Source organism: Hirundo rustica, chromosome 20 (genome assembly GCF_015227805.2).
Source record: "Hirundo rustica isolate bHirRus1 chromosome 20, bHirRus1.pri.v3, whole genome shotgun sequence".
In the NCBI taxonomy this organism is placed as follows: domain Eukaryota; kingdom Metazoa; phylum Chordata; class Aves; order Passeriformes; family Hirundinidae; genus Hirundo; species Hirundo rustica.
This window is the reverse complement of record NC_053469.1, coordinates 1,191,473-1,217,568: the sequence shown is the minus strand read 5'-3', so window position 1 is coordinate 1,217,568 and position 26,096 is coordinate 1,191,473. Positions and strand designations below refer to the sequence as shown.

At 47.5% G+C, this 26,096-nt stretch overlaps 1 protein-coding gene across 4 annotated transcripts in view; it reads left to right on the top strand.

Moving 5' to 3' along the window:
* Window positions 1-23,342, top strand: part of LHX2 (LIM homeobox 2) — a 33,013-nt gene extending 9,671 nt beyond the window's left edge. The window contains exons 1-5 of one of the 4 annotated variants that reach the window (XM_040083327.1): window positions 1,524-1,751; window positions 4,495-4,697; window positions 5,300-5,682; window positions 14,134-14,339; window positions 19,545-20,537. In XM_040083327.1, the coding sequence (XP_039939261.1) occupies window positions 1,524-1,751; window positions 4,495-4,697; window positions 5,300-5,682; window positions 14,134-14,339; window positions 19,545-19,832 (1,308 nt within the window). In that variant the 3' untranslated portion in view covers window positions 19,833-20,537. Of the gene's footprint in view, window positions 1-1,523; window positions 1,752-4,491; window positions 4,698-5,299; window positions 5,683-14,133; window positions 14,340-19,544; window positions 20,538-23,238 lie in introns of those variants that run through there. The other 3 variants (XM_058423114.1, XM_040083325.2, XM_058423115.1) reach the window with 3 other exon arrangements.
* Window positions 23,343-26,096: the final 2,754 nt, after the last annotated feature.

The following is a 26,096-nucleotide window of genomic DNA, read 5'->3' as shown; positions in this document are numbered from 1 at the left end:
AATAATTCATAGCCACAGATGAGGCAGCGAGTCTCATGATCTCAGACGTGCATTCACATTTACCTTCCGTTGTGCTACCTTTGCTAACATAATTAGAAGTGCGATATTTGACATCTTTAATGGTAATTAGTCCTTCCTTACTACCCACCTCCTGGATAAATATTTAGACATCATGAACAGTCTCCCTGTGCACTCTTTGTCTTTCCTGGAGACTTTCTGAAGCTTTTCCTCAAGTTCAGAGACCTTCGCGGCCTGCTTTCCTTGCAATCTACTTGGAAATGAGAGATGCAAAAGGCCTTGGTTTGTGGAAGGCTCCACAAACTGGAGTGACTCAAGTTATAATATTCTAACAGAGATTGTTTGTCATAACGAGGGTTATTGGGTGCATTCAACTAGTCATGAATGTTTGGGGTATCCGCGATCTCAGAGCGGAAACGAGCTCTCGAACGCCTCCTTCTCGCTCTGGAGGAGTCGTGCCCCGCCGACCCTTCGGCTCGCCATGGTTGGACACGTCGCCGACGGTCACCGGGCGACAAACGCCGGGGTCGGCGCGGGGCCGGGCCGCTCCCGAGGCCGCGGAGCGAGCGGGACGCGGCGGCGCTGGCGGTGCCCGGGCTGCGGGGACGGCGCGGGGACACCGCCCGGCCCCGAGCACATGCCGGCGGCCCGGGCGCGGCGCAGCCAATGGCGGCGGGGCAGGACATGATGTCAGAGGGGCTGTAGAAAAGGCGCGGAGCCCCGCGCGGTGCCCGCGCTGCAGACGCGCCGCTCGCAGCTCCGCGGCGGCTCCGGCTCCGGCTGCGCTCCCGCCCCGGGCCCCGCGGGCCGCGCCGCTTTAAGGACAGAGGGGGGCCGCGAGTGCCCGTCCCACCTGGTGCCCGTCCAACTCTTCCTCCTTCCCCTTGGCTTTTTCTTTTCCCAATGAGCTCCAGCGGGCTGGGGGAGGAGCGGGGGAAGGAGCAAACTTTGCCCCTGAGCTGCCGCCGCTGCCAGCCCTCTGGACTGTGAGTGCGTACGGTGGGCATCCGCCCCAGCCTCCCTGCAGCACCAGCCTGCTCTCCGCCTGCTGCAACCTCCCTCTCCCTTGCTTTCGTCCTCTAAATTTCGCACAGTACGATGTAAGGGGCTTGTCGTAATTTTTTTTTTTCCTAATTCTTATTTATTTCTCACCGAAGATGGTTTAATTTTTTTTTTTTAATATTTCTACTATTTATTAATCCCTCCCAACCGTAAGGGTGCCCAGCCTTCTGCCAGCCGGGCCAGAGCATAAAGCCTGGGACTGCACCTGGGGCAATGAGCCCCGCACTGAAGAAGCCTCCTAGAGAGATGTGCCGGGGCCGCGCAACAGACTAGATCCAAGCCCCGAAGCCTACACCACCAGTTATCCCCTCTCCCTCATCCCCTTCGCCCGCCTTTTCTGCACCCCATCCCTTGAAACCTCGGATCAGTGCCTGCGCCGCGCTCCGGAGAGCTCTGCCGGGGGAAAACCCGGTGCCCAAGGAGAGACGGGGCGGCCGTGCTAGATGCATGGGGGAGGGCTCCGGTTAATGCAAGTTCTGGGCTCCTGCAGGGACCCCGACAACTGTCAGCAGCCACAGCAGCTCGGGCCCTCCTCCTCTGCGTCCTCAGCGATGCTTTTCCACAGTCTTTCCGGCTCGGAGATGCACGGGGTCATCGACGAGATGGATCGGAGAACCAAAAGCGAAGCACCGGCCATCAGCTCGGCTATAGACAGGGGAGAGACGGAAACGGTAGGAGCCGAAGGAATGGGAGAGTCATGCACCCCCCTAAACATACCAAACCCCTCACAGATACGGCTTTCCCCCTAAAATAACAGATCGGGGGGAAACGTATGCAAAATACTAAATCAGAAGAAAACTAAGCATAAAGGCACCCCAAAAGATTAAATGAAACCGTGGGGAAAGGCATGAAACCGTTAATTATTAATAATATGCATAGTAATAGTAACGCTTGGGTGAAATGAGCGGTACTGCTCTTGAGAGAAAACAGATAGACCAGCCTTTTGGTAGCGTCCAAGAACTCCTTCCCTTCCCCCAGCCTGTCCGGCCTTCCAAAGTTTTTAGGAAGAGGCAAAGTGTGGTTTTATACCAACAACACTTTGGCATGGCGAATTTTTTTGCCTGCAGAATGGAAACATAAACCCCAAAGAATCCAATTCTGTGTTATTTTTCAGGTAGGATGCTTTCATGGAGATAGTCTTTATAGCATTTATTTAAGAAGGAAAAAACCAAACACAAGTGTCTTTAAGTTATGGGGTTTTAAAAATAATTTTAATATGTGGGTTTCTAAACATGGCAAACAGAACTAGAAAATATGTCTCAGGGAGACGGATGGATGCAAATTTTTATAATTTTACCACATTTTATCTTGTCTGCTGATGCGTAGTCTTTGTATATTAATACATTTAGATAATAAAAACATGCATCCCTCTAACTAGCGTTAAGCTGGCAAAGTGGAAGAAATTTCCGAAGTCTCTTGAGTGATTGAACAATTTATGTACACTATTTTGGGGGTGTTTTTGTTAAGAAATTGCAGTTCTGAGGTGAAATTATCTCGTACATTGGTTAAATGCTGTCTTGTAAACTGATACAGACATATGCAAGGAAGATCCGTTCTCAGGTTTTCAAACTTCATCAGTATATGTTCTTTCTTGTAATGTTATGTGAATTTTGCTTAGAGGTGACAGTGAGACTATTTAATCTTGAAACACCGGCTGGAGAACGGCCTTTGTACTATAAGGGTGGGATGCGATGTCTGATCTAAACAGTTTTGGTTTTCTTTTGAAAAGTTAACATTTCTCCGTACAGTTAAACAACATCCAGTGATCTTTGCTGGAATAAATATTGTGGCGCAACAGTTTTATATAATTATATATAAACTATATGAATACACGTGTGTATACAACAAATAGTGGGTTGGAATACTGGATCCTTGAATACCATTTCTAGATCTCAGAATATTTTTGTTACTGGAAGAGCAAAGTGTTAAAAAATCGTTATTACATTTAAAACGGATTTACAAGAAACTACTTTGGTTATAAAACGATCCCTACTCGGAGTTCAGTTAATGCCTTAAAGGAACAAGCCACCGGTGGGTTCCTATGACTAACACCAGTGGAGTGCCAGGGTTTTATTTGTGCGGAGTTCTCCTAGCGGGAATGATGCGGTGCAAACGGGAGTGCTCACAGGGATGGGATTTTGTGATCCCCGCAAGCACGGGATGAAAGCAATGGGTTTGGCATGTGCTGGAAAATCAGCCTCGGTTCCTTTCGATTTCCTGCGATTAGCTGTCTTTGCTTTTGCTTTGCGCGAGGATTTAAGGCTCTAGAGGAGGTAAAAGCAAACAAACAACTTCTCCTCCGCCCCGAACCAAAACAAACTGCGTGTTGGGCACAGCTGTAAGGAAATGTTTCTGGTTCTTGTGCACAAGAACAGATCTGCCGTGGGCTTTTGTGCAAAGCGGGTAAGAGTAAGTTGGGACCGAAGTGGAAAGCACTTCCATATTGCAAGGTCTGCCCCAGACGCTGCTCCACCGAGCCTCCTCTCCGAATGCTGTTTGAAGGTGTCTGCTGAAATAAATAAGCACGCTTAAACGGTTCCAATATTTCTCCCTCTTTCTTGTTCGGTAGAAGTTGACAGGATATGTATATATTTGGGGTTTTTTGAGGGTTTCGATTGGATTGCGATTTGACACTAAACTATTAAATTATATAGGGCTTATATTTAGTTTTATTGCTTCCAAGTTTATCCCAGCATAATCTAATGTGCTCTGTTGGTTTTTACCCACTCATTCCTACACGTTTCCCACTATTTCGTTTTCCTGATAAAGCATTCTGCACCTCGGATTTAGTAACGCTCATCTCCTCCGCAGCTTTATTTACTGATCCCTTTAGCGCTTTGGGTCACAGCAGATCGCGATCCGTGTTGTTTGGAACCAGCTTGCAGAGAGCTGTGTCTGCAGCACTGTGACTACTGGGGGTTTGATCGTAATTCATTCGGAATTTTATAGCTAGGAAAATACACACACAGACACGCTCCACATACACGCACTCACAGAGCATTAACTATGCAGACACTCTCCGTATATCCATAATAATAAATTTTAAAATTAACTGTCTGCGATTTGCCCTACTCTGTTATTATTGCGTCTCTTTATTGAACAGCATCTTTTCTTGGTTTGAGACTGGAAAATCCACCGGGGGGGGGGGGCGGGAAAAAAAAAGTTCTGGGTCTGGTCTGGACGCCTCCCCTAAAAGCCAGGGTGGTTTTCTGTTTGTCTCGCCCGCTTCCCCGCCTCCTCCCGGGAAGGTGGGATGCGGCGGGAGCCTGGGGACCGGGCGCGGGGGCCGGTCGGGGTGGCCCGCTCGGAGCCCCCGCTCCTCTGCCAGGAGAGCGGCAGGGGGAGGGGGGAGCCCAGCCGCGCTCGAGAGTTTCTCCCTCTCGCTAACGGTCTGTAATTGTTTTCCCCCAGCAGACCATGCCTTCCATCAGCAGTGACAGGGCTGCCCTGTGCGCCGGCTGCGGGGGTAAAATCTCCGACCGTTATTACCTCCTGGCTGTGGACAAACAGTGGCACATGCGCTGCCTGAAGTGCTGTGAATGTAAACTCAACCTGGAGTCCGAACTCACTTGCTTCAGCAAGGACGGCAGCATCTACTGCAAGGAGGACTATTACAGGTACAGCCTGCCCTCGGCCGGGGCCGGGGACACTGCCCGCCGCTCTCCCCCCGAGCAGACCCCGTCCTGACGAGGCTGCCGAGGGGATCCGTGGGCACGCGTGGGGCAGGCTGTGAGCTCTACAACCTGCCCCTGGGGAGGGACACTCGTGGTGAGGATGAGTCCCGTGTTGCCGGGAGGGGAGCACGGCCCGGGCACAGCTTCCCCCCAGCCCGCTTTGGCTACCGGGCCCTCGGCCAGGCGTGCCCTGCCCGGCCTGCTGCGCCGGGCGCGGGGCCGCTCCTCGCCCGCCGGCAGTGCCTCCTGCGGCCCGGGGCTGTGGGCACGTTCGTGGCCCGGGGGTCGGTGCCTTTTCCTGGTGGGGTCTGGCGGGGCGGGAGCTCCGCTGCGAGCTGGGCAAAGGGACGGAGTCTCCCCGCGCTCCCGTCCCGGGATGCCCGCCCGGCCGGGCTCCGCAAGCGTCCCGGCTTTGTGCCGCCGCCCCGCCGAGGGGACAGCCCCGGGGCTCGCAGCCCTTTGCCGGCCCCCGGGCAGAACCGATGAAGGACGGGGTGGGGGGGAATGCGCCTCTCACTGTCTCCTCTGGCCTTTCTGTTTTGCAGGAGGTTTTCGGTGCAGAGATGTGCGAGATGTCACCTGGGGATTTCTGCCTCCGAGATGGTCATGAGGGCCAGGGATTTGGTATATCACTTAAATTGCTTCACTTGCACCACTTGCAACAAGATGCTGACCACTGGCGATCACTTTGGCATGAAGGACAATCTGGTGTACTGCCGCCTCCATTTCGAGACTCTCATCCAGGGGGAGTACCAGGTGCATTTCAATCACTCGGATGTAGCCGCTGGGAAGGGCCCGGCTTTGGCAGCGGGCTCTGCCAACACTTTGGGACTGCCTTATTACAATGGCGTGGGGACTGTCCAGAAGGGGAGACCCAGGAAAAGAAAAAGCCCGGGGCCTGGAGCAGATCTAGCAGCCTACAATGCAGGTAAGAGACTCCCACCTTCCCCCAGAACAGTTCAAATGGTTTGTTTCTGTTCACTTCCAAAGGGGGATTTCCATTTATTTTAGCTTAAACTGTTAATAATAGTTTAGCTGCAGCATAATTATTGAGATCAAGTGCTGTCAAACTGCAATTACAGAAGCTAATATGTTAGCGTTTTTCACTTCAGCTGGAAATAAAATGTTTTGAAGCAAGGTCATCTGGTTAAGGGGGGGAAGAAGGGGGAGTGCAGCCTGAAATAAAATCTGGAAACCAGAGATTTTAAGTTAGCACATCAGAGACCCGTGAATTTTCTTTAGTGGCTACACTCTAAAGCTGCTGACGGGTGAATTGTTCAGCCCTGTCCTGAGCTCTTTGCACCACAAAGTTTTGGAAGGAAAGAGAGAGAGGAGGTGGCCGTTTCCCAAGGGTCTGGAGTGGGAGGCGGACGGGCTTGCAGGGCTGGGTGTACCCGGGCAGAGGCCGCGGGCAGCAGGTGTCTGCGGGCAGCACAGAGCCTGCTCACACGGAGGCAAGTCCCGCTGGAGTTTTGTTCATGAGACGTGACTCGGAGAAGAGTCGGGAAAGTCTCAGCATCCTCTTTGCAGCCCCTGCCCCTGAACCGAGCCCAGCAGCCGGAGGAACGGGAGCGAGCCTGGCAGCAGCTCTCTGTATCCAGCAACAAACTTTCCGAGGTGTTTCCTCGTTTAACCTCCCCACCGCCACAGCACTGTAATTTTACAGGCACAGGAATCCGAGCAATCTCTTGCCCCCTCTCCACCTCCCAATCCCCGCTCCCCTCTTCCCCTCGCTTCTCTTCTCCGTGTAGTTGCCACCAGAACGGCTGCCATCCCGGGGGCTCCCTGCTGCTGCTTGTACGTAACGGGGGGAAAAACAATCTTGGACAAAAGCAAATTCCTAGGTGTTGTTTTTATTCGAGGACTTGGGGGCGGAGGTGCGCTTGCCCCCGGCCGGCGTTTCCTGAGCCGGGCGCTCGGGCCGTCCCGCCGGACCCTGCGCACCCAGCTCCTTTCCCGGAGTGGTTCCGTGCTTCTCCGCTCGTCCCAGCCCGTTTTCTCCTTTAACCTACCTGCTTCGGACGTGTCCCATAGGGCGCAGATTTGCCTTTAACGTGTTCTTTCCCGGCGTTCGGTAAAGGCCGAGTTTGCTGCGGTTCGTTTCCAGCCGCATCTCTGCGTGCCCCGACAGCTGCGGGCTGCGCCGGCCGGCTGCCGCTCCGCCTGCGCGGGGAGGAGGAGGAGGAACGGGGAGAGGAAGGCGCAGGGGGGACACCGAGAAGTGCGGGGGTGGCGGCGGGCTCGGGCTTCGGGCCGGGGGAGGCGGCCCGGGAACGGGAGGCTCAAGGGAGGAACAATGGCGACGAGATGGGGTGGTTTGCATTGGAGGTGGCAGGGAGAGAAGGCGCATCTCTAACCGGCAAACGCACCTCGGGAGCAAAATTGCCAGCTATTATTGGTTGAACTAATTGCTGAATAATTTGGAAGTAGTGCAAGAAGCAGTTGTAGTCCCAGTGGTGAAGGCTGATGAAAGGTGGATGTAGTGTTCTCGCGAGTAACAGTTCACCTTTAAAATATGCGTCAAAAATGCATCTCTCCCGTTAAAAAACGTCTCCTCTTCGGAGGGATTAGCTTTTAATTGTCCGTCCGCTGTCTCCCTGCGCAGGGCAGATGTTCAGATTCAAAGGACCTGTAAACCGAATCAGCGGCATCTGTCCTGGATGGGAGCACAGCCTGAGAAAGTCTCACTGCCCCCTGACTTCCTAAATAAGCCGCCTTTAACTGCATTTTGAAAAATTCGTTTACAAAATAATTGCCGTCCGACTTTTTTGTCTTTTAATCGTAGTTTAGAGCCTGCAACTGAAACTTTAGACATCTTCTTTGAGTAACCTTTGGCTTCTTTGCTTAAGCTATTTATCTGCTTAACTATTTACTAGACCTGTAATCGACTAATTTATGCGGTAATAAGTGCCATTGATCTTGGAAATCAGACTGGGTTGCTCGTTGATGTAAAATGCCACAAACGAGTAAATTATTGAAAAGCCTTCGATTCGTGCCTTTAAAAGAGAAACCATTTAAAAATGTGATAATTTCTCTTTTTATTTTTAGTGGAACTTGTCATTTCCTTCTCAGAAATGCACTAGAAATGCACAATGTTGTCCTCCGAGGGGATCTGTCCTGGTGATTTGTATAGAATAATTTGTGTAGATAAATCTACACCCAGAGGTGGTGGGAAAAGGGGAACCCATAATCTTGGCAGAGTCGAGACTGAAATAATTTTGTAAATTGCAACAAATATTCAACTGCAACACCAATTAGACTTTTTTTTTTTTTTTTTTTTTTTTTTTCCTCCCTACTTAAACGAGACTCCATTTGCGGGGGGGTGGTGGGTTTAGATGTGGATAGAGCCTGACAAGTGGAAAATAGCTTAGAAGGATGCTGAAACTTCAAAAAGATTTCTTTTTCTTTCTTTTCTCTCTCTCTCTCTCTTTTTTTTTTTTTTTTAAGTGTGTTCCTGTGATCATAATTTCCTCCTTCACTTGTTGGAATGGAGTTTGATGGGTTTTTTAGGTCAGTAAATCAATGGCTGAAAGCTTGCTGAACACAGGAGCACCTGTAAAGAATTCTGAATACTCCCTTTGTGAATTAGACCCCAAACCTCCCACAGTCTGCTATGTTTTATTCATTTGTATCTAGTCTGGCTTTAAGACACTAAAATATCCTGGAAAATGACGGATGTATTGCGCAAACTTGGGGCAAGACGAGCTGATAAAATACCCATAATCTGTGCAAACAGCCAAGATATTAAGAAACACTTCCTTCCTTTGCGAGCAGGAAGATGCCTCGTGCTTGGCTGAGAGGGTGAGGGAATATCCAGGCTGGATAGGCATCCTCGGCGGATGGGGACCGGGGCTGGGGCGGCTTTTTACCGGGGGAGGGGAGGCTGCGGAGGCGCCGACCCAGCTCCCGGCAGGGCTCGGGGCAGCGCCGGGGACGCCTGGAGCTGACCCTCTCAAGTGGCTGTGTCAAAAGTGCTTTGGGTTTTTCTTCCTGACAAAAATGCGAAAAGCCTGGAAAGTTTTGAAGAGCGAATCTCTCTTTCCTCCTCGTTTCCCTTGGGACTAAAAGCTCACAAGAAGCTTCCCTGCGACTACAGTGACAGAGCGAGCAGACGGGAACAGCAGCTTAAAATCCGATATCTTGCAGAGATTTCCTAGGAAAGATTAGGGGTTACTCCTTTCCCCCCCTCCTCTTGCTTCTCCCCCTTCTCTCCCTCCTCTCGGGCCGCGGTCACCTTTCGGGTCCCCGGGCGCATCTGGCCCCTCCCCAGGGGGCTGGGGCTGGGGTCGGGGCCGGGGCAGGCGCAGGGGCTGCGGCTGGGGTCGGGGCCGGGGCAGGGCGCCGGCAGCGCTCCCGAAGGGCGAGCGGGGCCCCGGGAGCTCCCCCCCGCTCCCCGCGGTCCCTCGGGCAGGGCCGGGGAGCCGAGCCCGCCGCAGCCCCGCCGCCAGCGCCTTCCCCCGGCGGGGCGGGCGGAGAGGAGCGCGGCTCGGCCGGGGCCGCCCGGGTTAATCGCGGCGCTCGGGGACTGACCGCGCACTCGCACCGGCCATTCAGCGCCATTCAATTGGCTTAATTGAGAGGAAAAACCCTGGCGGCGGTTCCTCCCGCGGGGCCCGGGCCCGGCCGCCCCTGGCCGGCCCCTTTGTTCTCCGCCCCGCAGCCCCGGCCCGGGCGCGCTGGCCCCCGGGGGGAGCGCGGCCGGGGGGCCCGGTCCTTAGGCAGCCCCGGGGGGCACCGGGACGCGCAGCTCCTTTGTCCCAGGCGGTCGGGGAAGGCCGGAGGAAGAGGGCTTATAGTCCTGCTCTCCTCAGTCCTGGCCTTGTGATGCTCGGCCTGGGCTCCTTAAGACTGACTGGCTTTATCTCCTCAGAAACACTCCTTGAAATGTCAAGGTTGAGGCAGCGCTGTCGGGTGTGCTGCTCCACGGCTTGGCAGAGACACGCTCCTTTCAGTGCTGCCAAGCACCTCAGAAGCAGCCAGGGGTACCTTGCCTGCTCCCAGTGCCACAGCTTCACCCCTTTCAGTTCCTGTGGTGAGAACTTCAGGAATCTGCCTTCTCTAAGTGTCTTCTCCTTCCTCGGAAGAGAAAGACTGTTCCTGTCCCAAGTACCTCTCAGAGGGCTCTGTCTCACTTCTGTCCCCTTTTAGGTTATGGGTACCATGAAGTCCTCTGCACGTCCGACCAAACAGCAAATGCGGCTGCACCCCTGCCCGGTCTAGTTAATCACAAGTTCCCTCTCCAGGCAGCAGGAGGTTAAAACACCCCCTGACTCCGATTACAGAAGGAAAGGGGTCTATGTTCCTGAGCCACTGTTGAGAGATAATGCACACACAACGTGTCTCCTGTTTCATCACTTTCAAAATCAGGATTAGTTTTCTTTCTTTTGGCATAATCTAACACGTCAAGGAAAAGCTACTAGGAGCAAAATTCCCCCCAAAGGAAATTTCCCTTTCTCATCTTCCTGTGCCATATCCTCAGCAAACTACTAACTACTGAACACACACTTTGCCCCAAATCCCGAGCCATGGGGGGCTCTGGTGATCTGAGGGTGAAGCAATGTTCCAAGTTCTGCTCCTCTAACAGACTTTGTTACAAAAGCACCAGCACAGCCTGCTTTACGCTCCTGTTGTTGGGTTTAGGGAGGTGTTGTGCGTTAATCTGCAAAGGGTATTTTGGCTACCAATATCAAGACAGAATGTTTTAATCTGTAGGGATGTAGCCGTGCTGCCCACGGACATCCCCATGCTGTGTGGCCCGTAGGGGGCTGAGGGTGTCCGTGCTGCCATGCTGCACCAGCGGAGGCTGGCAGGGCAACGGCTTGGCTGTGAGGTCTGGGGAAAGGCACGGGGCCTTAGAAATGTCCTAGCGTCAAAAAGAGGCTTGGCACTGCTTCAGAATTTATCAAAAAATAGAAGTGAAACACTCATTAATTTAAGGCTCTTCTATTCCACTGGAATTCCACCAATTGTTATTTCTGAAATCCCAGCAGGAGCCTGAGATGCTGCAATGGAATGGAAATGTTACATATGGATAGTTCAGCAATTCCTTTGGGAGATACACAGGACACCGCAAAAGAACAGGGAAGACGGTGCCTGAAAAACAGAGGGTTGCGTGAGGAGCATGTACAGCGTTAGTTTTACACCCTGATGCCTTTTGCAGAAACTCCTCAGCTCTTAAAATCTCCACTTACACCCTTGGCCCGTTCTGTGTATCTGTGCCTGCAACACCCATGGACATTGCAGATTCTGTGAGAGATGCAGATAATATTAGACGGAATAAAATAGCCTGTTGAGGATGGTGCCAGGCACCACAACCAAATACAAGAGAGGAATTGGCACCAGTTAGGACTATTTATGTCGTGTTGGCTGATGCCTGGGAGTAGCCAAACCACTTGCACCAGACAAGGAGCGGCACACGCCCTCATGCGCTTTCAAAATCTGTTCTACAGCTTCCATCGTAGACAAGGACATTTTGCCACTCTTAAATGGTACTTTTTTACTGTCATTTTAATATTAATTTTACTTAGTGGATAATGAGGTAAAATGATGAGAAATTCCAAGAGTAAGTTGTTCCTTTTCCTGTCAGGGCTTGATGAAAAGCTGACACCCTCATTCCATTCTGGGAGGGCTTAGAGTCAGTTTTATATCCTTGGATTCTGAATGTATCTCATTCTCTATGGGACACATTTAAATCCAGCTCCTTGCAGCCCTAGGCTTTGTTTTGTTGCATATTAACAGGAACCAGACCTCAGTCCTGCAGACAGATATTTTGATGCATTTCCTCCTATGTCTGTCTTGTTATTTCTTGGAGAATTCAAAAGCCTCTAAGATGACGCACAAAGATCTTTTCCATTACTAATATCTAAAATTCTTTGGGTACATTTAAAAAACAAGCATGATTTGGTTTTACATTTCCATAACAGGATTTTCTATGAGCATTATTGTGTTATTTATCCCAGGAATACTTCAGGAAGTGTGGCTGTGCAGGAGACTGGAGCACATGCGATGACTTCAGATGGGCAACTAGGCCTCAGATCTTAAACCCAAAAAGATTTGGCTACATCCCAAAAAGCTCCATTACTACTCCATTGTTACTCTCTCCCTTTAAGTATCTTACACCTTTTAAATTCAGGTGCTTGCAGTTTTCCATGCTGCAGGAAAAGAAGCAGAAATGCTTCTTATGGCCAAAATTTGGCACATGATCCGGAGGCCTGGAAAGGATTTATACAAATGTATGCACATGCACGCACACACGCACATAGACACTCACATTTCTGTATACAGTACCTTTTTTTTTAGCTGCTTTTTAAACTACAGGAGTGCAGAAACACACAGAAAAGTTTGAGGCTTAGGGCACCTTGGGCATATCTGTTAAACCAACGTGCTTCTGGGCTTAGAGCTGAATTTTTGCAGGCCTTGCTCTGTATTGTGCCACAGCTTTTTAGCAGATTTTGAAAGGCTGTGGTTTGTAAAGCAGCTACTGTGGCTGCTGCAAACCTGCTTAGGGAGCCTGTATGCATCTTTACTTAGGAATCCGTGCATTTAATGCATCTTTTTAAAATCTGTTTTTAATACGTGCCTGTCAGAACGCGTGTGTTCTCACTAGGGCTGAGACCACTGATGGACAGCAGGAATTCAAGCTACACTAAAGATAGGTGCATGAGATATACTCAGTTGTAATCAAACAGCAATAGTGGACAATTGAAAACAAGCCTGTTTGTGTGTTTAAGAAATTTAACAATTCCCTTTTTAAAAGAATTTTTTGGTCATTTTTCACATGCCGTGTAGAACAGAGATAGTGATTTTTCATTACTTTTAGCATCAAACTTGTAGGAAATTAAGAGGGACTTGTAGATATTTGGACAGGAAAAGCTAATTAACAACAGTTTGTCAGAGCTAATTTTCAGTTATATTCCTATTTTTTAATTGGATTTAATCTCAGTCCTTAATGTTATTTTAAGAGGATTTCTAGAGTTTACTGTATGCACAAATAAATGGAAAACTACTTTTGGTCTGCAAGATTATTTTGCTTGGCATTCACATTTAATACTGCTTGATAATCTTTACAGTGTTCATTTCTTGCAGAGAAATGTTACAAAGCACTTCTTCTTGTGCTTGATTTCTGCAAGTGTATCAACCAGTGTCATTCTGTGATTCAAAAGGATGTGGCAGAAGTGATCATTCAAACTAGTATTTGCAAACACTTTTTTTAAAAAATGGAAATATAAACCTATAAATAATTAAAAAGATTTTTCATTTGGCATGCCAGTGAATATGTTGTATTAACAGCTTTATTTCTTTAGCTAGTCAGATTATAGTCATAATTTGCTGTCTGGTAGCCACAAACTTTATTTCTTTTATAGCGTTTTATTTAATGGTCTCCCTTGTACTCTACAGGGTTTAGTTTGATGGAGGAAATAATTATGATTTTAACTAGTCTGTTCCATTGAGATTTAAGGGGAGCGTATTGTGCAGCCCTCTTTGTGTGTTACGGTGCAATTTATGGCGACACCAAGTACAGTAAAACCCTTTACGGAGTTGAGGACAGCTACTGTCCTCCACAGAAAGCGCAGGAAAAGTTCTGTGGAGGTGGAGCAGAGGGAAAAGGAAACAGAGCTGACATTTTAAAAGCCACAGAGGGGCAGGCCAGGGTCCTTGCAGGCCGGTTATTGTAAGGGAAGGGCTGGAAGGTGCAGAAATGTGATCCAGCTGTGCCCAGCTGGGCAGGAGGCCAATGGCCCTGGGCTGTGCTCGCCCCCGTGCTGGCACTGCTGGGGCACCTCCAGGGCTGGGGGCAGCTCTGGGCCCGTGGCAGGAGCGACACCGAGGGGCTGGAGCGTGGCCAGGGCATGGAACGGAGCTGGGAAGGGAATGGAGCCCAGGAGGGGCTGAGGGAGCTGGAAAGGGCCTGAGCCTGGAGAAAAGGAGGCTCAGGAGTAACCTTGTGGCTCTGCACAGCTCCTGCCGGGAGGGGACAGCCGGGGGGGTCGGGCTGTGCTCCCAGGAACAGGGACAGGAGCAGAGGGAACAGCCTCAGCCTGGGCCGGGGGAGGTTTGGGCTGGACATTAGGAAACTTCCCCCAAGGCAAGGTGAAGCCCCTATCCTTGGAGGGATTGCAAAGCCACGTGGATGTGGCGCCTGGGGATGTGAGTCAGTGGCGGCCTTGGCAGCGCTGCGTTAACGGTAGGACACAATGACCTTAGAGGGATTTTCCAAACTAAACTGCTCTCCAAATCCGTGAAACGGAGCAAAGGCGGGTAGGGTTTGTGCTAGTACGTGCTGTGGTGTGTTATTTTAATTGCTGCACTCAGGGAAATGGAAAACAATATTGGTTGTGGAGCAAGAGATTTACAGGCCTTTTCCTCTTGTTGCCTCAAGCTTTGAGTTGCAACGAAAACGATGGTGACCACCTGGACAGAGACCAGCAATACCCCAGCAATCAAAAAACAAAGCGCATGAGGACATCCTTCAAACACCACCAGCTGCGGACAATGAAGTCATACTTTGCTATTAACCACAATCCTGATGCCAAGGACTTGAAACAGCTAGCTCAGAAAACTGGCCTCACCAAAAGAGTTCTTCAGGTAAGAGGCGTGCTTTGCCTTGCAAGCTAATCAAAATATCAAATTTATATTTAAAAAGCCGTGGATTTTGCTGGTTTTTAAGATATTCTTAATCATTCGTACCTTCTCTGAGGCTAAGTTAATTCCCAGAAAGTACGAGAAGAGGTATTTCTTTTCAGTTTCTCTAAAGCAGATCACTTGGGTTCTAAATTTTATGAGAGTTGTGAAGGTTTGGGGCCCTGCTTGTTTTCCTGGTGTTTTCCTTTAATTCTGGTGCGTGTTTTAGCTTCCAGGCTGCTGTAAAAAAAAGTGATTTATTTTAGTTAGCGTGCTCACTGTAAATAGAGAGCTTTTAGTTTAGAAATTTAGAAAACATGTCAGTATTTACCTTTGTAAGAAACTAATCAACAGTTTGAATTAATTTTATCTGTACAAGGAGGAGGGCTTTTTGTTCATAACTGAAGTGGACATAAATCAAAATTTTCAAAAACTTGTACTCATAGTTTAGTAACTTAGAATGAAACGAAACTGCATTTTAAAGTTACATTAAAAGTACACTCCATTCGAGCTATTGTGGGAAGGAAAGGGAACAGTATTAGTTGGTTCAGCTGCATTTTAATTTACAATTCTGACTCAAGAAGTCAATTTTAACGAGCGCTTACCCAAATGCCTATACCTAGAGATAAACTTGGGCATATAGGAGCCATGGCATTCCAGGATTTATTGCTGCAAGTTTTAAATGGGTCTTAATTGTAGAAAAAGGGTTTGTGACCTTCCTAGAGACAGGTAGGGCTGCAAGCCCCATCCTGGGAAGCATCGTGGACAGCTCACAAGTCACAGGCAAGTGCAGGGCAGGAGACAACTACTGAGGAAAACGGAACTGACTGGAGGGAGCCTGGAGCTTACAGAGCTAACACTTACCAGAAGCAGGAACGAAGGTTTTGTGGGCTTCCCAGTAAGATGACGAACCGTACGTGACGACTTCTCGTGGCTGAGTTCTAAGAGCTGCATTGGGTTTGTTTTCCTGAGGCTGATTTGCTGTGGAGGAACAGATTCCTGTGACAGAGTGAACATCCCAGCACCTGATGTGGTGTCTCACAGCAACTGGCCTTAAACCAGACACATGGCTGAAATAATCTACTGTATAGATTGACCCTTCTACTCTATTTTACCCTCAGAATTTAGAGACTTTGGTAATACCAGGTCTGCCCATTCACACCTGAATTACCTGAGAAACTGCACAGCAGTGTCTGGGAAGTGTCTTTCTCTCAATCATCTTTCTGTTCTCTCTTGTCATTCTGCACCAACTCCAACTTCCATCTCTCTTTTCTCTTTTCACTGAATGGGTCTTTCCTTGCACCTTTTTTCCAAGTTCCATTGTCTGTTTCTTCCTATTCAGAAAATATTTCCTTGTCTCCAAAACTGGACTCCACACCATTACTCTTCTGTTCCTTTTTCAGTTTCTTCATTGCCTCTTCTTTCCATCTCAAACATTTCACAATTTGCAGTTTTAAGGTACTTTGTGATTCTTTTGTTTGTTGCAGAACTTTACAATTCCACCAAAGTTTTTTTTATCATTTTGATATTTGGTGTTTCACTTATTTTACTTGCAGAGTTAAAGACTCCTTTACGCCCAGGCTCCTTTAGCTGCAATGGTGGAAGACAGTAGTTGGTGGTGAGGATTGTTCCCTGAGGATGATGCTGTTGGAGGCAATTCCAGAAAATGGAGTGATACTTTGTCTGGTATCACTTGAGTTTTCCCATTTCTTACCAGCGCTCTCTAGTCATGGATACTTTAATTTGAAAATTAATTAAATGAGAACACAAACTTGCATTTTGCATATTTTGCAACCTTTCTGCCCAGTTGGTTTATCTCTGCCTGTGAGTGGCAATTAAGTTCTCATATATGAGTTTTAGGGTCGCTCTTTGCTGGGAAAACTCGTCATGATGTTGGTTTCTGAGACAGTGTCACTTGTTAATCCTTTGGAGCCAGAAAGACTGGCATTGCATCGGTGTCACTTGTTGAACACAGAGGGATTCACTGACACTGCTGATGGAAACCAGCACCGTTAGCTCTGCTGTCCCACACTGCAGAGGTGTTTGGACTCACGAGGTGTTTGGGTACGAGCTCCCTTGCCAGGAGCCAGAGCTCTGCCACACGCCCTGAAGGGTGTTTGAGAGCTGGGAGATCTTCGGTGTGTTCAGATCTCCATTCAGCTGCTGAGGGATCCCGCCTCTGTGGACACATTTAGTGGGATTTATTTTAGGGGAAATGCAGGGCAGCAGATCAGGAGAAAGGCGCACTTCCTAAACACACAGAGCAGAGCTCCTGGTGATTTAGGGGACAGCTGTAGTGCCCTTGCTGTAGAGACAGCCCCACATGACATGTAATGAGGGCACTTGGTAGATGAGCAGAGAATTTGAGGATTTTCTAAATGCTCTGTGATACTGGAGTTGGAAGACCTGACTGATGCCTTTGCTTTATATACAATTTGTCACCAGCTGGACATGTCCAGTGGTGGGATGGAAATGGAACACTCTGCTCCTCAGAATGCATTTCCTACAACGCCTTTGTAATGCACGCAGTTCTCCTGAAGTAGCCACATTAGAACCAGACTTGTTTATATTTTTAACAGCTATTTATATTTTATTTCCTTCCAATTTAAGTTTCCATTTGCAATTTAATTCATATATCTCTTGAACTACAGCTAGGGAACACAAGCCCTTTATTGTAAGCAATCATTCATAATTAACAGCCCCAGCTAATTGTGAACTAACTAACTTAACTGGTGTAAATGCTGCTCTTTGGGGAACTGATCTTTCTTTCTGTGAGTTTAGAAAAGGAAGGTGGAAGTAGATAGCCCTGAGGAGGTGTGGTGTGTTAGTTGTAGGTATGTACCTCCTCTCCCCGGGGTCTGGGATAAGATTATCCACAGCCTAAGCACTTTAGGAACATAAAGCATTATTTTCCAGCTTTGTCTTGTACACCACTTATTTTTTTCTTGAATCAGTCCCCAGTAAAGTCACTACCAGAACCCTACAGAGATCACTGCCTGCATTTGGACTTTGCTGGTCCGGTTTCCAGTAGTCAACAAGCCTAAAATATTTCCATCCCACGTGGGGACCTGTGCTGCCCTTTGGTGAAGGTTTGCTTTAGGCTGCAGGCTCCTCCTGAGCCCCCAGCCATTAAACATCTCTTTGACTGTACAGTTAATTAAGCAGAGTCATCACAATGTGTGTGCCACGAGTGAACGTGGTCTGCTTTGTGGTGTTACATCCTCTGTGTTTTGTTTCTCCCCTTACTGGTTAGGGAAATTCAGAGAACCTAAATGTCTCCAGGTAGCTGCGTGAATGAGGAAAATCGGGTTCAAAAATTTCTTTTGAGCGGAAGCTGTTTACACAGCTAATATGTAACAGATGCAGCACTGGAGGTGTTACAAACTAGAAAATAAAGTTATCTAAGGTGATGATCCCATTAACTTCAGTATCCAAATCCCTCACAACACTTAGTGCGCGTATTTTCAACACTCCCTTATCATATGGAGATGCTATTTTATTCCTATTTGACTCGATGGAGACAAAGAATTTGTTCCACAGATCACTGAAGAGGGAGTGCATTATTTTCACCTCAGTAAATATTATTCTGCCTAACTGCTGAGTGCCCAGCTCCACTCATCCAGCCCCGCTCACCGGAGCAGCAGTGGTGGGTCCTTGCAGCTGCTTTTTATTTTTCACTGGGATTTTTGGTCTGTGTTTTCCCCTTTGATTTGAAATAGCTCAGCCTTGTACTGATACAGTTGGACAGAAACTCACTAAATACTTCCCGATGATTTTGTTTATCGCTCAGTCCTGAAGGAATTGTGCAATTGATGTGAGATAAGTCCTTCTGGAAGGATTCTTTCAGCTCTGTGTGTCTGGGTGGTTATTTCTGTCATGTCCTTCCAGGTGCACGGGAGCAGCAGGGACAGCCCCGGCTTCAGCCCTGCGCTGTCCCTGCTGGGATAATGGCCAGGGCCACTGGGACAGCCACACGAGCCCCAGAGCCCGGGAAACAGCCTTTAAATTAAGTGTTTCAACAAAGCAAATGCCAACATAAACTGGTTTAAAATACTGAGCTTCCAGAAAGAAGGACCTGTAGGGATGATATTTATGCATGGCCCTTGAATTTGTGCCGGAGGATTATTTCCTTGTGGGGTTCCCTAAAGAGAGTGTGAGAGACGGGGTGTACACTTTAAAGACCTTTGGCTGGGGGAAAGCTTTCCAGGGAAGGAAGAGTGCTCGATAGGGGGAATTTGCAGCTGGAGCATCCCTAGATGTGGAGAAGGGCAGAGAAAGGTGAAGCAGCCGAGGCAGGTCCACGAGCTGGGGCTCCGCCCGCCTTCCTGCGGCTCCGTCCCTCCCGGCACTCAGCTCAGAGCCCGTCCCGCGGCAGGAGCAGGATCTCGGCACGCCTGCTGTGTCCTCACGAGTCCCACGCACTCGCTTTCCCGGTCCTTCACTCAGAAAAGCGAAGAATGCAAGAAATAGAAACCTCGGGAAAAAATTCTGTGTGGATGCCATTCCTACTGAAATCACAGTTTTTGATGTAATGTAGGTCTTTAATGCTTTTCCAGCCCCTTTTCCCAACGTTATTCCAGTGCTGAAAACTTTTGATAAAGGAAACAGGAATAGGCGAAGGAAGCTGAAGCATTTGAGAAAGAATAAGAGAAGAGCAAGAGAGAGGGACAGTCCTTCCCAAAGAGGGGAGCTGCAGGCACTGGCACGTGGGGGAGCAGAGCCCCTGGGGAGGCAGGGTGCCCTGGGCTGCCAGCAGCGCTTTGGTGGGGGATGGACGTGAGACACAGGGGGAAGCTCCTGATTCGGCGTTCAGCGGGCGCGCGGTGTTTGCCTCCCCCAGACCAACGCCGCAGGGACCGAGGGCTGCCGAGGATCCTGCACGCCGCCGAGTTTCTAAGCATCCTTTCGCACAGCCTGTGCGGACAGGCTGCCAGCCCCTGTCCTCAGTCCACTCCTGGCCCACCAGGCTGTTTGCAGGGATCAAAGGAGAGGGAAGAAGGGATATTTTGCAGGCAGAGGCCGCCTCTCATGGCTAGGACTACTTTTCCGATATGTTACCAGTAAAAATGTATTTCCCAATTCCAGCATTGATGAATTTGTGAATATGCTTTTGCGTTTTTAAGCACTGCAGGTCTTTAAATACTACCCTGTTATATTAAACTATTTCAGGTTTGGTTTCAAAATGCTCGAGCCAAATTCCGACGGAACCTCTTACGTCAAGAAAACACAGGGGTGGATAAGACTTCAGACTCCACACTCCAAGCAGGGACCCCATCAGGTCCTGCCTCAGAAATCTCCAATGCCTCCATGAGTCCATCCAGCACCCCCACCACTTTAACAGACTTGACTAATCCCACTATGCCAACTGTGACGTCGGTCTTGACATCGGTGCCCGGAAGTCTTGAGGTTCACGAATCTCGAAGTCCTTCACAGACGACTCTTACGAATCTTTTCTGATGACTCTTTCTTAATAATTTCTTTAAAAAAGAAATTATTCTTAGCTGAAATTCCAAGTGTATTTTAATAGAGGCTTTGAGCAACTGACTAACCACAATTAGGATCTCTCCTAAAAAACAGAAGGAAATGTAGTGTTCTGGTATTACGGAGTATGGACTGAAGAATAACTTGGAAGATCTATTGCAACACAACATTTGTGTAACTGTACAGTTTTGTGGACTGAGCAAGGGAAACAGCAATTAATTTAAGTTGGCTAAAGCTTCTGTATTTTCAAAGACTGCCATGTGCCTTATATACTGTTTTATCTACATTCTTTGGATTCCATGTCCACTTCTCTCTTTTTCTCTCTGTATATTTATGACCAGGGCAAAAATGTTAAAGAGTTTGTTACTTTGAATAGTCCTAAGCCTTTCATTGGTTCCTTTGTTGTTTTAGAATTTTAAGGTCGAAGTCTGTTGGAATACCAGAATTTGTAAAATCTAACCAGTAATAAAACCACTTATGGAAACTACTCGGTAACGGCTGCAGTTACGTCTAACATTAGTGTCACAATCGAGGTAGGCTGCCTGGATCTAAAAGGGTTAGAAAAATGCACTCCAAAGACAGTGTCTGCCTAGGAAAGCCCCTAAATACGATGTACACATTCCTCTGGTTCCCAAAGTACGTATGGGTGAGAAACCCAGCTTGTGCAACAGCCTAGGTGTCTCCATTGTAGAGAAAGAACGTTAGTTGCAGGTAGAAGCTATCAGATAATATTAAAACTCAAACAGAAGAGCTACGTTTCATTTTGCTGCATGAAGGAAACCTGACTTTGGCCAGGTTAGGAATGAACCTTGCTTTTGTGCAAGGTGTGGCTTGTCCCACGTCCCGGAGGAGGCCAGCGGGGTCCCACGCTGTGCGGCCACAGCCGGTCCCTCACGGAGGTGGACGCTGGGAAAGGTTTGCCCTAGGAAAAAGGCAGAAGTATTTCAGGTTATTTTACAACGCTGGTGGGCAAGTTGAGGCAAAATTATGTTTTGTAATGCTTTGAAGGAATAAAAAGCCAAGGAAGAATATATTATTGACACTAAAAGTGGTTATTCCTTTAATGATTATGGACCTTTCGATACAACTGAATTCCTTCTCCCCAAAAATCTCTGCAGAATATAACTCATATTTTGAGTTTTTTCCTATTGTTTTTAAAGTTGCTTTTCTGTAATAAAAGAAATACCTCAGCAAAGTTTCAATACGTATAAGAACGAGTCTACTCTATGCTGTTTGCCCAGAAGGTTTAGAGGTTTGGAGTGGTACATAAGATGCAGATGGTTGTTCCTTTTCAAACCTGTTCTGATCAGTTCTTTCAGTCAGATGTTGGGCTGTACTGGCCAGCTCTCTAAAACTAATCCCTCATTCCATTGGATCAGAATTACCAAAAGATTATTCCAAATAAACAGCAAGACAGGTGCCAAGATTTGTGTTCTTTGCCCTTCTCAGGGCATTGAAGATGATTTCGTGGGCTCGACTCTTTCCTAACTGTGATTTGGTTTTAAAAGAGCTACATTTATTCATCTTTCTGAGCTGCAAATTTGCTATTCTTGTGCAAGCCAAATTCCTATCGAGATCAGGGAGAGATTTCAGAGCATGAGGACTATGGGACAGAAAAGCTGACATAATTAGGTCATTTATTAACCTGTTTTTACACTTCAGCTATTGGTGAGTCAAGACAGTCCTCAAAGATGGGAACTAGCTGAGATCTGTAAGAGGGATTGGGGTCTGGTCACCAAACCCAGGGCTGACAGGGTCCTTTGAGTTTATGCACAGTGAGGAGACACTAAAACAGATACTCTGTGTTGAATTTATAAATGTTACAGGTTTATCCAGGACATTTTTCCTCGTAATCCAAATGTCTAATAAGGATGTTGTGCTGGTTGGTGGACTGTAACAGATACATATCTTCCTTTCAAAGCTGTTCTGACACGGAGATTCTGCTGTTTGTAATGTTTTGTTCATTGTCAATCACCTTGGAGATTTTATTGGTTTTTTTTACATGCTAAGCTGGATATTTTCTTGATTTAAAAGGCAATTTTGGTCCACTGTTAAATGGTTACAGCCCATAATTAAACCCCTGTGTATTAACCTGTGAACAGTTAAAAAATTCTGAATCCTGAAATCTGAAGTGTTATGGCAAATGTAGCGGAGAACAATTCCAATGGTTCTTTAAAACTGTACTGCTGTTAATTGTGATCTTGTATCTTAACTACCTGAATCCATGTGGATGGAAATACCTTTCAAATCAATTCCCAATATTGCCTTTTCAAACACCTGACCTTCATGAAGGAGAATACTCTCATGTTAATCTTATCTGAAACCTATACGAGACAATTAGAGAAATTGTCTGGTTTAATCAAATCAGGGATTTTGCATATAAATAAGAGACAATATTCTATGTAGGGTCTTTATGTAGGTGCATTAGGATTCACTCTGGCTCCGATGACCTATGTTGTCCCCATGACTGTTTCAATCCTGTGGTATTGTTTGGTTGTTTAGAGCTTGTTGGTTTTGAATGCTGTACATTTTTTTACTACTGCAATCCTAATGTTTCTTCACATTCTTGTACAGTTCCACATTTGATGTATTAGTCTGAAATTCTGTTAAAAACATGAACAAAAATGGAAATGATATTTCTTTGGAAGTGTATTTTTACTGTATATCTAATTTGAACTAGTTGAACATACTTCTTTACATTTTGCATGATAGGTGTGTAGTTCATTTTTTAAATATGAAAGAGACTTAATAGTAACTTAGAACAAGAATATAATGAAACTATACAAATATGGAAATACATACAATGATTTGCTACTTTTTGACTCAAGAAGCTTTTTGAAATACATTTTACCTAGTTTATTTAAGATAATGCAGATATTCTGTCTCTGAGTTCATACATAATGCAGAATATAAGAGAGGAATATGTGCTAGAAGAACTTTCAGGTCACCTTGGTGCTCACCAGCACACTGGATTATTCTTGTCAAACAGAGGAAGGACAATGTATTTTAAGAATGCTGAATATATTTTGATCTGCAGCAGAGAGGGACGGGATTGCTGCAAGTGATGTGTAATCACAGCTTAAAATGTATTGACTCTATTAATGGCTACATTTCATAAAACTTATTTTTTATTCAAATTTTCTAAATTTGGGAAGAGAAGACCAAGGATCATTATACTAATGAAGAAGCTGAATGTGTGCCCTGGAAGCAAAAGTCAATTTATCAAATATACTATGGATGCAGAAGGGGCCTCCAAGATATTTTGGTTTTCAAACTATCTTTTCCTCCTGGCTGTTTAAAACCCCCAGATAATTAGGCTGCTTTCTTATAAGTGTTTGCTATTCTGCTTTTTTTTTTTTTTTTTTTTTTTGTCTTTCGGAAGGAGGCTTAGGCACCTGTAAGAACAATCTTCATCTAAAGGAAAAGGAGAAAAAGACACAACTCAAAAGAAGAATCAGGCTTCGTACTTGGGTGTGATGATGCCAGAGATGCCCAGGTGACTGGAAGAAGCTGTGTGTGTACATGCTTATGGTCTTCAGGGACTTAATAATGCTCGGAAGGAGGGATTTTAATTGAAAGTAGGTGATTTATGATTTTTAATTTTGTTTTGTTTGTTTCTAACCTCAGCAAGCCAGTGCTAATTACATCACTCCGTCGCAGTTTTTAAAATACAATTTGACATCAATTACCCTCAGGAAGGGTCACAGCACCAGTGTGAGGAGGGAAGCCCGGAGCTTAGAAGGAGGGCTTTTTCCCACTTTTCTGTGCTTGCCACGTCCCTGACCCTGGTTGTCCCGCAGGCTGACCCGGTGCTGCCGGCAGCAGCTGAGCCGTGTCACTGCCGGGTCTGTCCCCGCTCCCTCGGTGCCCACGCTCCGCACCTCTGTCCGTCCCGCCGCGGCACTGCCCACAGCCTGTCACCCCCCGGGCGGCTCCGCGCCCGCAGGGAGCTTCTCCTGCTCCCTTGGGATTGACCCTCCGGGGCTGACACCATCCCCGGTGCGAAGGGCTGAAAGCCGGCTGTGGATGGACGGAGGGGCTGCGCTGTTCCGGGGCGCCTCTCCCCGGCTGGGCACAGGCTGCGGTGAGGCACCGGCGAGCAGCGCTGCGCGCAGCACGGGGCGCACGCCGAACGAGTTCCTGCCTCCATCGCACCCGTCCGTGGCCAGAGACTGCCCAGCCCCAGAAGCGTTCCACTGAAACTGCAAATACCGACGGGCCTAATAGATAGGAATTTATATTACTGCCATTTCTGCTGCAACTGTACCCTCCCCCGACCCTTCAGACTCATGAAACAAGTGCTCCGTACCCTCATTGCACCCGGGAAAATCAGAGCTGAGCTGGACCAGGGCCCTGAGTGGCATTTATCAATTTGACAATTCCTTTTCTCAAGGACTGGGTAAAAAGATACACTGGGCATTTAATGGATTTCTGCTCAGGCTAGTACAATGTTAGCAGCTCTTTCTGGCCTAATAACTGGATTTTTATAGCATCTAAGGCCAGTAAATATTTTTGGGGTTTAAATTTGAGCAAAACATAGTACTTAAAATACACAACCTGCTGTCAGTAAATTCAGACCTTGCAATATCATTTATTGTACTAATGCATAACACTGCGTAAATTATTATTTCTGGAGAAAACCACTTCTGTGCAAGTTCTTCTTTCCCCTGTAAAAGGCATGGCTCTGCACATATATTTACACAGCTTGTTTACATGCCACTTTATCAATTTATTACATTGTAAAATTCAGCACTTAACAGGAAGTTACACTTTTGCAACGACATCTAGAAAAAAGGAAATAATTAAGCTTTTTGTTAAAGAATCTATTCTTTCCCCTGCATAGTTTAGCTCAGTAGCTATGGGGGGGAAAAAGCAGCCAAAACAAGAGGGACAAATATTTGGAAAGCGTGACTTTGCTCTGTGGTGACCTGTTTTAATTGATAAATCTCAGCGATGCCTCTCTCCAGTGCATCCACATCCCGGGGTGATTTGTGCTGGAAAGCCACAATGGATTGCAGCCCTGCAAACACAAACAGCCACGTGTTTTTCTTGCAGTGACACAAAACTACCGAGGCTGTTATCCATCCATGGCACAGTAATTACTGTGAGTATAATGTTCCTTGGTTACTACTCGAAACCAGTGGGCAGACCCTCAGGCTTTGGTAACGCAGCGTTCCTAGAAGGGGGTATTGCCTTTCCAGGGGTGTACCGGTGGGATACGGGGTGTCGCTGATCAGGAGCTCTAACCCATGCACTGTTTGTGTTGGCCGAAGCCTGCAGCAGACAGCAGAGATGAATCCTTCCCTAGACAGAGCTAACCCCCAAATGCTCCCAGCGGCCCTCCAGGCACAGATCCTACCAGCTCTCCTTGATGACTGAAGGAAGGAACGAGTCCGAGACATATTCCTGTTCATCTCAGAGTGCACAGGTTCCAAGTATTCTTTCCTGATTTCAACCTCCAGCCTACAAAAACTGCATTTTCACCAACTACTCCTTTTGCCTTCCCACAACATTTCCTTGTGTTTCTTCAGTCATTTTTGCTGTCTTTCCTCTGGAAATGAAGACTAGCAAAAGACATACTCTGTAATATGGCCTTGCAGGCTGTGATTGAGCAAGAAGCTGATGCCAAGTCTCGCCCAGGTCTGGGCAGAGGTTCTGGGAACTTGGGGAAGAGCAGTTTCTGAGAGGCTGGTCTGTCACCCACAGACAGATAAGAGGGTAAAGAGACATCACTTCTTGGACCAAGTTCCCCAAGATATCTCATCTCTTGAACCTAGACCTTCTGAGAATATGTTAATGGTCCTAGGAAACATTTTGAGGCAGAAAGACACTTTATTTACCATTACTTTTATGCTTATCCGAGACAGGCAGTTTCAGCTCTTTCCCACTTTCTGCTGGAGCACAGGCTGTGTCTGGTGGATTTAACCCTGCTGACCACAGACTCTCCTTCGTTAGTTCACATGCACAAATCCCTTAGAAGTAGCTCAAAAGCTTTTATATCTATTTCTGTTCCTGTATGATCTGACCGTTTCCGAGATGCTGGCAGACAAGTATGAGCCGCCATGGACTGGGGAGAGGAGAGGTTTCTTGGCCAGGAGCTTGTGCTTCTCTTTGGAGGGAGGCTCTTCCCCCCAGTGCTGGCTGCAGTGCTCACTTTCACCTGGCCAGGGCGTGTAGGAGAGTCCTTGAGATGGGCCCTGCCAGCTGCTGATGCCTGTTGGAGCTGACGCTGTGCTTAAA